The sequence below is a fragment of the Oreochromis niloticus genome, linkage group LG15 (assembly GCF_001858045.2).
Source record: "Oreochromis niloticus isolate F11D_XX linkage group LG15, O_niloticus_UMD_NMBU, whole genome shotgun sequence".
Taxonomy (NCBI): Eukaryota; Metazoa; Chordata; class Actinopteri; order Cichliformes; family Cichlidae; genus Oreochromis; species Oreochromis niloticus.
The window spans coordinates 7,372,368-7,385,497 of record NC_031980.2 but is presented as its reverse complement, the minus strand read 5'-3'; the positions used below and the strand labels follow the sequence as shown (position 1 = coordinate 7,385,497).

The 13,130-nt window shown below is 39.4% G+C and overlaps 2 protein-coding genes across 3 annotated transcripts; one reads left to right on the top strand and one right to left on the bottom strand.

Moving 5' to 3' along the window:
- The first annotated feature begins 428 nt into the window (after positions 1 to 428).
- On the top strand, positions 429 to 2,601 carry LOC100703324 (uncharacterized). Of its 2 annotated transcripts, none has more exons than XM_003440733.5 (2): positions 429 to 722; positions 1,349 to 2,601. In XM_003440733.5, exons 1-2 carry the CDS (start codon positions 659 to 661, stop codon positions 1,864 to 1,866), a joined length of 582 nt encoding a protein of 193 aa, XP_003440781.1. In that variant the 5' UTR covers positions 429 to 658; the 3' UTR covers positions 1,867 to 2,601. The 2 variants fall into 2 exon arrangements, with proteins under 2 accessions (XP_003440781.1, XP_005449651.1); XM_005449594.4 differs by lacking the exon at positions 429 to 722 and adding an exon at positions 1,095 to 1,244.
- Positions 2,343 to 12,803, bottom strand: gnpat2 (glyceronephosphate O-acyltransferase 2). Its single transcript, XM_003440734.5, has 16 exons — positions 12,631 to 12,803; positions 8,400 to 8,600; positions 8,133 to 8,309; positions 7,834 to 7,963; positions 7,552 to 7,679; positions 7,366 to 7,441; positions 6,370 to 6,521; positions 6,137 to 6,267; positions 5,499 to 5,740; positions 4,751 to 5,008; positions 4,596 to 4,675; positions 4,205 to 4,345; positions 3,298 to 3,397; positions 3,109 to 3,202; positions 2,929 to 2,990; positions 2,343 to 2,724 (listed from the first exon to the last, which is right to left on the bottom strand). Exons 1-16 carry the CDS (start codon positions 12,640 to 12,642, stop codon positions 2,672 to 2,674), a joined length of 2,037 nt encoding a protein of 678 aa, XP_003440782.2. The 5' UTR covers positions 12,643 to 12,803; the 3' UTR covers positions 2,343 to 2,671.
- Positions 12,804 to 13,130: the final 327 nt, after the last annotated feature.

Below are 13,130 nucleotides of genomic sequence, written 5' to 3'. Positions count from 1 at the left end.
AACTGTATTTGTGGAAAGTGATTTCCCCCACATCTGTGCTCAGATTATGCAAGACTAGACAAGTCATGCCCCAAGCGTAGTAGGCTTTGAACCCCCTGAGAGGCTGTTGGATCCTCTTTAATGTGCGCAGAGATCAGCTGAATAACTAATGTTAGGAGGTTATCATATTTTTTATCACTGCTATCATATTTAGATGTTTGGGCAAAGGTGGGAAAAACTACAAAAACTACTACTACTAAAAAAAAAAAAAAAATCAGCATAGATGCACTTCAGGAAGAAAAGTATTCTTATAACATTTTTACTTATAACATTTTATATTTAAAAAATAAGAGACTAAACTTGTTTAAAGTCCCAAAGGTTGAAAAGTCTCTTTAGGCGACACCTTTCACGCCCGAGGAGGGTCTTCCAGCCAATAAAAACTTCCGCTACACGGTGCAGTAGGTTCAAGAGTTGTAGCCTTGCTTCTAGGACTTAATGCGCCGGTTGACACCTGAGGTGCGCTTTGACGGTTCTCCTGCGGAGAAAGCGACGACTTAATGTTTGGGTATTAGCTGCGTAAAAGAGGCAGGGCAGGGCAGGGCTTGGCCAGATCATAACTTCGTCTTTTTCACTTCTTTCTCGCTTTTCGTTGCTGGGGTCAGCACAGGGGGGAGGCTACATGGATTGGTGGACTTCGTTGGCAGCGAGTATTGCCCTACTCTGGATTTTCTGCTTTATAGACGGTAAGGGAAAAACGACTTTTTAAGGGGTTTATGGCACCTGTCCACTAACCTATAAACGCACGGCACAAGAGACCATGCATCACTCTACATAACATGTTAAAGTGGTTGTAGATTCTATTGTAGCGCATATTTCGAGTGTATTCCCTCGAAAGGTGGACGCACTGAGCAGATGAGACTCTACAGATTAGGGAATAGTTTGTGTCCCAAAATAACACAAATGGCTAAAATGGGCGCAGGTGCTGCAGATCGCGTCACTAACCAAAACTTTCGGTTTCTGTACGTTTTAAATGAAAAAATAAGATATATTACATAATTAATATTGTTTTATTAAACTCTTTTGATGAGGCAACCACACTTGATTGCTTCGAGATGACGGGGCGGGGAGAGGGGGCAATACAAACAATTTTGAGTCTTTATTTAGAGAATGAATGGTTTGTGCTTTAGGTCAGGTGGTTGTCAGGGTACTTTTAGTCGCTGAAAGCTCGCTTTGCGTGCTCAGTATACCCGCCGCCCAGCGGGCTGGTGAGCAGACTTTAATCCAGTGGCAGACGGTGTTTGCGGTTCTCGACATTAGCCACGGTGTTAATTTAGACTCCAGCTTGACCCTGTTACCTTCTTATCTCCAGGCAACGCCGTGCTTGAGCTGCGGCTGCTCTTCCACGCTCTGACCAAAGCCGCTTGTCACCTGTACCTGGCCCTGCTCCCGCTGCGCCGAGCCGCCACGCACTTCGCTGACAGCGCACGGTACTGGGTCAACCATGCCCAGCAGGGCCCCTCACCCCCAGGCTACCTCCATCAGAGCGAACCCCTGGCCAGGAAAGGCACGCTACACTTTTTGGAGGGCATGTGCGTGGTGTGCGAGACGGTGCCCAACATGATGGGCGCAGCGCTGAGCGTCGGGGCCGCTTTCTGTCATGTGCTGCAGGGAGGTTTCTACATCCTGGCGGCCACGCTCCGCACCATCCAGATCAACCTGTTCTCACAGATGAACGGCGAGAAGGAGAGGTGGGACAAAGAGCGGCTGAGGGCGAAAGAGGGCGAGAAGAAGCTCAATTCCAAAGTGCTGGAATACATCTCGGTGTTTTGTCAAGACCCCGTGAGCGCTTTACGCATCAAGGTCGACGTGCCACCCGTGTACAGATAATCTTTTTCCCGTGGCTAATTGGCACATAAGGGGCCTTTTTCTAACTGCTGAGGGGTTAGAAGTACAGCAGAGTGTTGATTGGTTTGCAGGGAGGGCAGGAGGTTGAACTCTGACTTCTGGTTTTCACTCACTGTTGAAGGGAATTAGTACCAACAGAATCAAATAAATTATATTTAAGCACGTGTGGGGAAAGACGAATAAAACTATGGTGCATTTTGTTACAACTGTTTCACATTTATGGAAATGTAAAGAAAATAAATGTCTCAATCAAACAAAACCTGACATCTTTGCTTGTTTTGGCCTTTAGAGCTTTATTGCTACATTCTTTTACACCAAATCTTACTGGCAACCAAGTTTATTTTAAAGTGCTCTCTTATTCATTATCTCAGTCATTAACAATACATCCATGGCAATATATTTAACAAAAAAAAAAAGGATCAGCAATGGAAAGTATGTTATTATTCACCTACTGATTCTGGTTAAAATCAAACTAAATCAGCAATAGGCCACTAACATTTATCCTGCAGGGCTTTTTAGCTTCATCTCAGCCCTCTCAGGTCTCAAACGCATGACAGCAAGGACACAGAGGTAGCCAACATTCAGTAGATTAAGTCTGGCTGGCATCCAGGATCAAGTATTTTGCCTGTGAGCTCAGACTGTATTTGTATCTTTACACAGTCAAACTGTTAAAGAGACCACAGGGACGACAATGAGGAAGAAGAAGTAGTGAAGAGACAGGCAAGTTTGGGGATGGGGGGAGCAGGACTGTGAGCTGATACTGAAGATGGATTTATTCTACTTGACACTAAAGTCTTGCGTCAGGTATAGCATGGAGGCTCTCAGGGGGGAATTTCCCAGCTACAGTGAGAGAAGAGGAACAAAAACAAAAATAAGAAAGATCCCTCAGGTTGATGTGGTAAACAATTGTAAACTAATCGGTAATTGTATATGTAAAATAATCTGATAATTTTTAAAGACAGCAAGGTAAAAATAGATCAAAATTCTCAAGACGGACACAAAACAGCAGCTTTATCTTTACTGGAATATCACAAATAATCTTACAGAGTATGTCACCAGTTCTTCTGACAGCTGCTTTGTTCACTTTGTATTCGTTCTGCTGGGACCTGAGATGAGAAGAGTGCATGTGTAACTTTGGCATCAGCATTATGGACAGCTTCTCAAACCACCAAAGAAAATGAGCTTAAAACCAAACAGGGTTGTAGGTTTAATCTCATTACTCACGCCCTCAACTTTGTCACTGCCTCCAGTCTCCGCAGTGCAGAAAGAACATTTTTCTGCGTGTCAGAAGAGAGGACTTCAAAGGTGTGAAGATCACCTGCAAAACAAAACAAAAAACTGTAAGTTATCTGCAAGTTACCAGGTAGCAGACAACTCTAGAGGTCAGAGGTGATTCCACACACTCAGTTTTACCTGAGAGGATGAGTTTTGTAGCCAGGTTTCGCACAGCAGGTAGGAACTGCTTCTCCGTAAACACGTGAGCTCCGTTTTCACACAAGTACCTGAAGATCAGCTGGACATGAGGGGAAAAAAATAAAAACATCACTAAAACGTTGGTATATTAATGTGGAAATAAATTCAAATTATGGTCAAAAAATAATAAATGCTTTGCCTAAAATTTAGTCAATAGTAAGTTAAAAATGTTACAAATAATTTTCATGTTAGCAGATGTTAATGTTTTCCAAATGGTTAATAGTTTAATTGTAAACCATCTTGACCATTATTTGGATGGTTACTATGAAGTTGCAAGAGATTCTTTGAAGTCATTAAATATTGTACTATGCATCTATAAATCTATAAGTCTATAAACATTAGACACAAGACGAAAATAAACTGATGTTTAGAATATCCATTTTAAATCACGTAAGTAGGACTCGTGTCTTTAGTTTCAGACTCAGTGATATGAACTGCATCCCCTCTCTAAAAATAATCTTAATATATGTATTTGTATGTATATTGAAGTAGACGAAACTGCATTTGTCTTACTAAACGACAAACAGTTTTCGATATACTTTTGCTAATGCAAATAAGCTCCCACAAAGTTGAACTCTTTATGGTCATAAAATGTCTTAATCATAATATTTATAATTTTTCGAGTTTAAAAGATGCAACTACAGCATGTCTCTTCATGTCGTTAGAAACTATGATTGTTAGTTATAAATGTTATCTGATAACAGTGGGTAATGTTTAATGACATTTCTTAGAATACAATAGAAGGTCCATAATAAGAAAAACAACTTTACAACATCTAACCAAGAGCCGTAGCCACTCTCCACAAAATACACTTAATCACAGAGAGAGATACTCAAGTTAGAAGGACCTGATATGATTCTAAGAAGGGTTGCAGCAGCTTCTGCAGAAAGGATAACACTTCCAGTCCCGTTTCCAACACGGTCACTTCCTGTTGACTGATGTAGACTGCTCCACATTTCTGCAGAAGTGAACATGCCTCGTCGAAGTCCTAAGTGATGGAGGGGCAGACATATGCAATATGAGTAACAATAATATACTCACGATAATAATCTGTCTCATTGTTAACCATACACAAGTGTGTATGAATACGATAGTAGGAAAACCTGAAGCACAATACGCACAAAATTTATTTCATTAGCTCTTCCTGAGAATTGGATAAATGAGAGGCTACAGTGACCTTGGCCTTTTACCCAGTTCATGCACAGAATAATCGTGATCCCGACAAACATGGCTGTTACCTGCGATGCCCTGCCAGGGATGAAGATGAATTCACTGGAGAAGACGTCCCGCAGGAAGCAGAAGAAGCTGAACAGCTCATCTGTGAACAGAAAAAGGTTAAACAAGACGTGTCCATTCGTGAGACTCAGAATCTGCAACTGCACCTAACATTTACCCTTCTGTGTGCTTTTTGTGATGTGGATGGCTGTAGCAAGTATTCCTGGACGCACAAAGACATGCAACGCCTGATTCCTGTAGGAAACCAGCATCAGCACCGCCGCCGCCGTCCTCATCACCTTTTCCTCTGGACTGAGTGGATCTTGGCTCGCAGGGTTTCCATCCTGAACCAGGTAGACACGGCCCGCTTTATGATGGACAATGGAGTGATGAAGAGCCACGGTGGATGACATCACGTCTGAGTCTGGGGTGTGTGCTGCAAACGGGTTTCAAGTATGAGGGTCACATGACCTTCAGAAAGTCATGCATGCGAGTGTGTGTGTGTGTTGAAGTGTGCACACGTGCCTGCATGTGTGAATGTTCACACACAGGGCACCTGTGAAGTGAGACAGTTCAGTGGAGACCTCTTAGGATAAGTTACTTAAAGTGCATTAATCCACTGAACATCTCCTAAGTGATTCTGGACACTTGTGCCAACTTGCATTCATCTAATCTTTGTGATCCACACAGGACCGGGTCAAAAGGAGCCTATGCAACAGCAAGGAAACTACTCAGTTACTCTTCTGCATTAACAGTGTCTGGTTGTCTAGCAATGCAATATGCTAAGGCCACCTGCTGGTCACTGAAGGGAAAGCAAGCTTCATTAAAGGCCTATATTGTTCTTAACCCTAAGCTTGATGATGCTGCTTTCTACACAGTATAATTAAAATAAATTGATATCTTTGAAATCCATCTGGCCCACCCACCAGGCCAGTTCAGACGACCCCTGAAGTCCAGCACCAGCTTCCTGAGCCAGAGGGTTTTTTCTGTGAGCCCATGCCACTGCAGACCCTCTTCTGTTAAAGTTGTGATTGGAGCCTGGAGCAACAGGCAAGCCATCAGAGACCAAGGACTGATCAATGCGCCCTCCTCCTGGGTTCGCACAATCAAATGAGCCAGCCAGTTCACACAGTCCTGGATCTCCGTACTTGGTCTCTGTGGAAGATCTCTGAACAGAAAACGAAGTGGATTCTAAAGTTACATACAGGCTATTTCTTGAAGTTTTGAAGGTTTGCAACAACAAAAATATTCATTTAAGTTGTATCACTATTACACTTGTTATGCTTTTGTTGATTGGGTTCATTTTACACTCACTATGAGTAAGAAAAAATAAATAAAAACACATTTGTAAAAAATGTTTTATGTATTTCATTTGAACTCCTTATATATCACTAATAGAGATTACATTCACAGAATATATAAATGGTCAATTATAAAATTATTTAATACTCACTTTGGTTGGTGTATACTCAGTACTCACAATTTCTAGCTACAGCCAATTGTGACTTTGGCACACATGGCTACCATGTCTTGCACAAACAGAAAAAAAAAAGCAAATCTGTACCTTGGTATGAGATTGTACTCGCTCCGATTTATCTTTCCCTCACACAGCTGTCGAACAGACAGGGGGCGGCCAAAGTTCACATGCATGCAGCCATAATCTTCCTGCAGAACTCTGCTAGCTTTAAACAGTCCCTGGGGGGAAAGAGCGAGGGCAAGAGGCCTGTAGTTTCATATCTTTCAGGACCAAAGATTACATGGGAAATTTTATCAAGTCAGCAATGAGACGAAACTTACGGTGGTGCTTTCTTTGGGTTTGGGGACACCCAACAACTCAAGTGCAAGCAATGACTCCTCCACTACTCTGTCATAGCTGATACTAATGGGCACCAGGGTAATGTCAAACACCTCACCTTTAAAGTATGGCTCCAGCACCATGTCCATCATACCTGCAGACAAATGCAGATGTGGCACCAAGATGCTCAAAACATGTATAAGTGAATATGTAAAAAAATATGGAAATAAAAATAAGTTGAAAAGAATATTCAAATTACACAAAATGATCTAAAAATACTGTAAACTTGTTTGACTTTTAACACTTGAAATATCCCAAACTGTGAGTGTTGGTGTGCAAAAGTAAAGTACAATGACAAAAGGTACAATAGCCCTTTAAGGTCAAACCTGTAAGAAAATACAACAGAAATAGAAAAAACACAGCTAAATCTCACAAAAAACCCCTAAAAAACAAAAAAGACCTCACATAACACAACAGAAGTGTTTTTGGGGAGACAATAATGTGACGGACCAGCTGCGGAAGTGACAAGCTAACATTAAACAGCTAATAGCAAACACCTACATTATTAAATGAATCTTTTAAGTGAGTCTAAGTGTAATTGTTTGCATGTTTTGGTCCGTCACCTTATTGTCTCTCCAGAAACTCTTCTGTTGCATTTAGTGAAATTTTATTTTTCTTTCCGTACTTCAATTGTGTTTTATTCAAATTCTGTTGTGGGTTGTGTTTTGTTTGTTTGTTTGTTTTTTCACCATTTCTGTTTTGTTTTATTCAGTTGTATTTTGTCTGCTTGTGCTGCATTTTTCTTTTTTCTGGTGTTTTCTTAACTTGCAGTGCATTTGACCTCCCAGGGCCACCATAGAAAAGGTCATCATGCTTAACTGCTATAAATTAAAGCAACTAAACCTTAAAAATAAAAGTCCATAATAATGAGATGCACACACTTTGATATCCCGGTGAACAGCAACAAAAACAAAACAGGTGTACATTTGGACACTTACCAAGCTTTGGCACCACAGACTTCAGCGTGCGACTCCTGAAACCCTCAACATAAAACTCCAAAGGAGCACATCCTGTCTACGGAAAACACATTCAGCTGTTGGAAGCCTTCTTCTTTTAATTGTTAAATACAGAAGCTGATTGCCAAAGATGCACTTAGGAATACTTTTAAAAAGTAATTGTTTTACCCTGACAATTGTTCGGACGTATTCCGAAAGCACCGCCCAGTACAGCTTGTCAGAGCCGATTGCTCGTCGGATAAAGAAAGCTCCGGAGCGACGCAGAATCTCTCCAACAACCTTCATGCTTGCAAGAGCTTTAAAGAGAAGGAGTTGGAACAAAAAAATAAACAATAATAACAATAATAATAATATTTGGATGCTACGATGCAATCAAAATGGATATAATCTCATGTATAATTAGTATGATTTAAATAACACTTTGTTGTCTTAATTCAAATAGATACTTGCGAATTCCTGCAGCTATGACAGGTATTGGGATGTCGTAGGTGAACAGGACGAAGGAGACAATCAAGAAGTCCACATAACTCCTGTGATTGGGCATCAGGATCACGGGACTCTCCTGGATGGCTTGCTGCAGCTGCAGTGACAGAAAATTTTAACTTCTAAGGTTCTCTGTATAGTAAATAGTAGTAAATACCATAGTAAAGCAAATCTATCAGAATGGTTGTGTGACCTCTAAAGATCTACTGTTGAAACAAACTGGCCAATAACTGATTAAATTGTATTGATTTCTGATGAGTCCTGACCATGTTGAGTCCTTCCATGTTGACATAGATGCTTCTGAAGAGTCTCTTGAACACCTTATTGAAAGTGTAGGCCATCAGCCTGATAAACCCCAGCTGCAGATTGTGAGACATTTCCTCCAAAATCCCACGAGCCTCTTGTCTCACCTTCTCCACGGATGACCCCGTCTCCAAGGCAATCTGAGAGGGAATATGGAGGGGAGGAAAAACTGACTATTTTGACAACAAAACAGTAAAAGCTATATTTTTTTAATAAATAAAGTGACTCACCTCTTTGGCAATATAGCGCAGATACTGGGACTCCAGTACAGCTTTATTGAGGTCAGAAGTGGAGCAGGATGGGGCTCCTTTGTACGGTTGAGGGTTAAAGGTCCTCAGGGCATAGCCAAGATCAGTATTGCGCCTCCGCTCCTCCAATATATCCGTAAACTCCTCATCATCATTCAGGCTTGCAGTGCCTGAATCTTTATACTGAAGGGAGGAGTAAGGTTTATGTTAAAAGTCTCAAAGTTTAGAAGGCTTTTGATAGAATCGAACGGTCATATCTCTTTGATGTCATTGTTAGATTTGGGTTTGGTAATTTATTTCTCCATTGGATCAAGCTACTACACTGTCAGTCTGTGGCTCAGGTTAAGACAAATGAGATAATTTCTGAACCATTTGACATTAAAAGAGGGTGCCCGCAGGGTTCACCTTTATCTCCACTTTTATTCCTTTTAGCTATTGAACCTCTGGCAATAGCTGTTAGAACCAGTGGACAAATTCAAGGTGTTAGGATTGGTAGAAAGGAGCATAGAATTGCTTTATTTGCTGATGATGTCATATTATTTTTAAAGCAACTAAAAATTTCTGTGCCTGCTATAAAGGATTTAATAGATCAGTTTGGGGCCTTCTCAGGGTATAAAGTAAATGTAACAAAATCATCATTAATGTTACTTAAACAAGGGTATAATCAAAACGTAAGTCAGAATATATCTGGCTTTACTGTTAATTCTGAACTCACTTATCTGGGCATCAAAATAGTTCCTTCATTAAAAGATACGGTGGCAATTAACTATAATACAATTCTACAGAAAATTTCTAAAGATTTGGAGCGTTGGATAAGTTTACCACTATCTATTATTGGAAGGATAAGTGTTCTTAAAATGAATGTATTACCTAAACTGTTGTATGTGTTTCAAAATGTCCCACTGGCTCCTCCTGCTGGATTGTTTACCAAATTAGCATCATTAATTAGAGAGTTCATTTGGAACAAGAAGCATCCCCGCATTCGTTTGTCTTTGTTGTATCTTCCCTTTGATTCAGGGGGGTTGAAATGTCCCAATTTTCACTGGTACTATCTGGCTATTCAACTAAGGACAATAATGTTTTATTTTTCATCCCAAAATACCCCGTCTTGGGTGGGGATGGAAGCAAATTCTCTTAAAATGCCATTAAATTTGTATTTATACTCTGCACAGCCAAAACAGTTAAAGAAAGAAACAAATAATCCTATAGTCCAAAATATGATTGAAGTTTGGTTTACAATAAAAGAAATGATGAATATTAAGAATAATCTCTCTCAGTTTAGTCCTATTTGGGGAAATGCCTTATTTGTACCAGGAAACCTGGACGTAGGGTTCCAGGGTTGGGCAGAAAAAGGTGTTAAGAAAGTGGGTGATCTTTTTTGTGATGGAGTAATGGTTTCATTTGAGGATTTAGTTTCTAAATTTCAAATTCCCCAAAAACACTTTTTTAAGTATTTACAAATTAGAAGCTTCATTTCTTCCATGCAAAATCAGTCTCTCAACATTCCCCAGTTAAGTAAGTTAGAGGAGTTAATGGTGAAAAAAGGTGGTAATAAAGGTTTAATTTCAACATTCTATAACTGGATTGTATCTGCCTCTCTAGAAACATCAGTTTCTAAGTTGGTAGCTTGGAGAAAGGACCTAAATATCAATATTTCTGAGGAGACATGGAAGTTAATTTGCTTAAAATCACAAAAACTATCGATTAATAGTAACTTAAAGTTATTACAATACAATTGGATCATGCAATTATATATAACACCGGTGAAATTGAACAAATATAATAATAGAATTCCAGATACATGTTTTAAATGTGGAGAAGCCCGTGGAACATTTTTTCACTGTATATGGGAATGCAGAATTATCCGTGCATTTTGGCAGGAGGTGATGAACAAAATAAACCAAATTTTGAATAAAAAGATTGTTTTAGATGTAGAAATGTTGTTATTACATGTGTATTCTAAAAATCTTAAACTAAGAACCCATCAAATTGTGTTTATGGATTATTGTATATTACAGGCAAAACGTATGATTGCATTAAATTGGAAAAAATTAGATCCTCCTGCTATTGGGGCTTGGATAAATTCTTTGGCACAGTGTATGGCAATGGAAAGGATAACGTATTTTCTAAAAGACAAGTTAACATATTTCGATGAAATTTGGAAGCCATTTAAAAACTTTATAAAAGAAGTAAACATCGGACAACTCCTGCAGAAATGTGGATGAGGAGAAAATGGTTTAGTATATGCTAGCTATTTTTTTTTATTGTTCATGTCTTGAAGTTGTATAAATACCACATATTGTACAAATGTATATATATTCTATATGTTTTGTTTTTCCTTTTATTGTTTTTTTTTTGTTTGTTGTAGGTTTGGTAGAGAGCAGGGTGGGAGGTGAGGGTGGGGGAAAGGGTTTCTATTACTACAGCATATTACGGGGAAAACAAACCTTTGTATGCTGTTGCAAAAAGCAATAAAAATATTGAATACAAAAAAAAAAAAAAAAAAAAAAAAAAAAAAAAGTCTCAAAGTTAAGATGTTGGAACATCTGTAACAGGATAGAAAACAACAACAACGCTACTAATCTACCAACTCAGTAACGTGGGTACAGAGCAAGATTGTTTTGAATATGGATTTATTAGCACCACATTTTTTATACTGCAGACATTCTGCTTTAATTCAAGGGGTCCAACAAATTTACCGCATTACCCATTTAGGAATTATATCCATTTGTATGCACAGCGTCCCATTTTCAGAGGTTATAAATTAATTGGACAGTTGACTGATAAGCAATTTCATGACAAGGTGAGGTTGTTCCCTTGTTATTTCGTAACACATAAAGCTAATAAAATATTTGGCATTGATTGCAACTGCTGAATTTGCATTTTGTAGCTTTTCACTTGAATTTTTATTACAGGACTTGAATGTAAACTGAAATAAATCTATCAGACACATAGTAAAAAAATTCAACAATCTGGTTCATTCTGCAAAAATGATAAACTGTCAAGCACAGCAACTTCCGAAAGTGCACTTGTATTTATATTAAACCAAGATTTCCCTCTACCAGAATGATGGTAAGACCAAAGTATGACTAAGAAGTTAAAAGCGCACATGATCCGTGGCATACCACATCATCTGCCGAACATGGTGGCGGTAACATTATGGCATGGACATGTATGGTTGCAAGTGAAGCTGCATCACTGGTGTTTCTTGATGATGTAAGTACTGATTGAAGAAGCCGGATGATCTGTTAAGTTTACAGGGCTATACTCTTGCCTTGGACTCAGTCAAGTGCTGCAAAATTGATCGGACGCTGCAAATGGATGATGACCTAAAGCATACTGTAAAAGCATCTCAAGGAAAAATAAATGGGATGCCCTTCAATAGTCAAACCAGCAGAGCAGCTTTTTAGCTATTAAATACAAACCTAAAGGCACTTAATGCAAAACTTTCTTAAAACCCTTGAATTAAAGGTGCAAGCTCACAAAAAGGAGACAAAAACTACAGAAATATATACATTTAAAAAATGCTATAATTCTTATAGAGCAGAGTGTAGTTTTGTAAGACTCTTTATTTCTTTGGTAAAAAATAAAATAAAATAAAAAACGGGGCGGGGGTAAAATAAAATATATGTAGACAACTATTCGCCACACTGTTATTTTGAACTGTTATTTTACAACGGGCGCATCCCTATAGTTATTCCATTAATGTGTTAATTGTTTATTAACCTTTTATACAAGCGCTAGTTTTGTTTATTTTAACAGTAAGGAAAAGGTGTCGTATTATTACTTTGGAAAAGTGGTCTGAGACAAATTAACTTATTAAATCACAAAGTTTATCGAGTTAAAACCATAAAAGTCGTTATCTCCTCGCTGCTCTGTTCTGCAGGCTGCTGTGACCTGCCAACACTGGCTGGTGAAAAACTATTAAGCAACGGCTTACATGCAGTCGCTGTTTTTCTTAGTAGGCCAAAGTTTGAGCAGCTTAAGGCAGGCCAGGCTCCACAGGACACCCCTGCCTGCATAATTAACAGCAAAAACAAGCCCCGTTTGAAGACAGACAAAAGCGAACATCCCTGCAAGTTTCCTTCAGGCGGTCTCCTCCTGGGTTTTATATATTTTATAGTCGCCGGTAACTTTGAAAGGTTTGAAGAAAAGCGTGGACGGGCCCGAGAGAAGAAGATAAAAACAGACGCGTTTAAAACTTGCTTCTTACCGTACTCGTCATTCTTTGCGGACACTAACACTGAAGCTGACTGGTGACTGGCCTCATTGACTTTCTCTTTCTTGAGCTTGGACGCTATCTTCGCTCCACACTGCGTGAAATATGCAGCACTTCGGGGCCCGGGGCCAATGGTGTGGCTGGGTTTGGGAAACTCCTCCTCAGCCCTCTGCTCCCAAGTAACACCCCCCGCGCGCGCTGTTGAGTATGATAGCTAATGTTTTAAGTGATCTGGATTTTGTCTGTTGTGGAAAAAAATGTCTGAATATTTTTGGAGGAAACATAACCAGGAATTAAACATTAACTGAGCGTGCAGTCCACAGGGACTGATTAAATGATCGGGGTTTTTTTTTTTTCAGTTTTGCTGGTTTGGAGCATTCAGATGTGCTTAAGATTATTCATGTGTGGAAAACATTCACGACAGTTGTCAATCTTCCCAGAAGTGCACTTCCCATCAAATTCACCCTAAAAGGCAACACTCAGAGAAACTGCAA

Bases quoted from the DNA above. Each gene is read 5' to 3' on its own strand.
- LOC100703324 (XM_005449594.4), top strand. From the start codon at position 1,151: ATGGTTTGTGCTTTAGGTCAGGTGGTTGTCAGGGTACTTTTAGTCGCT. The intron at 1,245-1,348 runs GTGAGCAGACTT...TCTTATCTCCAG, and splicing joins ACCCGCCGCCCAGCGGGCTG to GCAACGCCGTGCTTGAGCTG.
- gnpat2 (XM_003440734.5), bottom strand. The intron at 7,680-7,833 runs GCAAGTATCTAT...TTCTCTTTAAAG, and splicing joins TGTCATAGCTGCAGGAATTC to CTCTTGCAAGCATGAAGGTT. The intron at 6,268-6,369 runs GTAAGTTTCGTC...CTTTCCCCCCAG, and splicing joins AACCCAAAGAAAGCACCACC to GGACTGTTTAAAGCTAGCAG.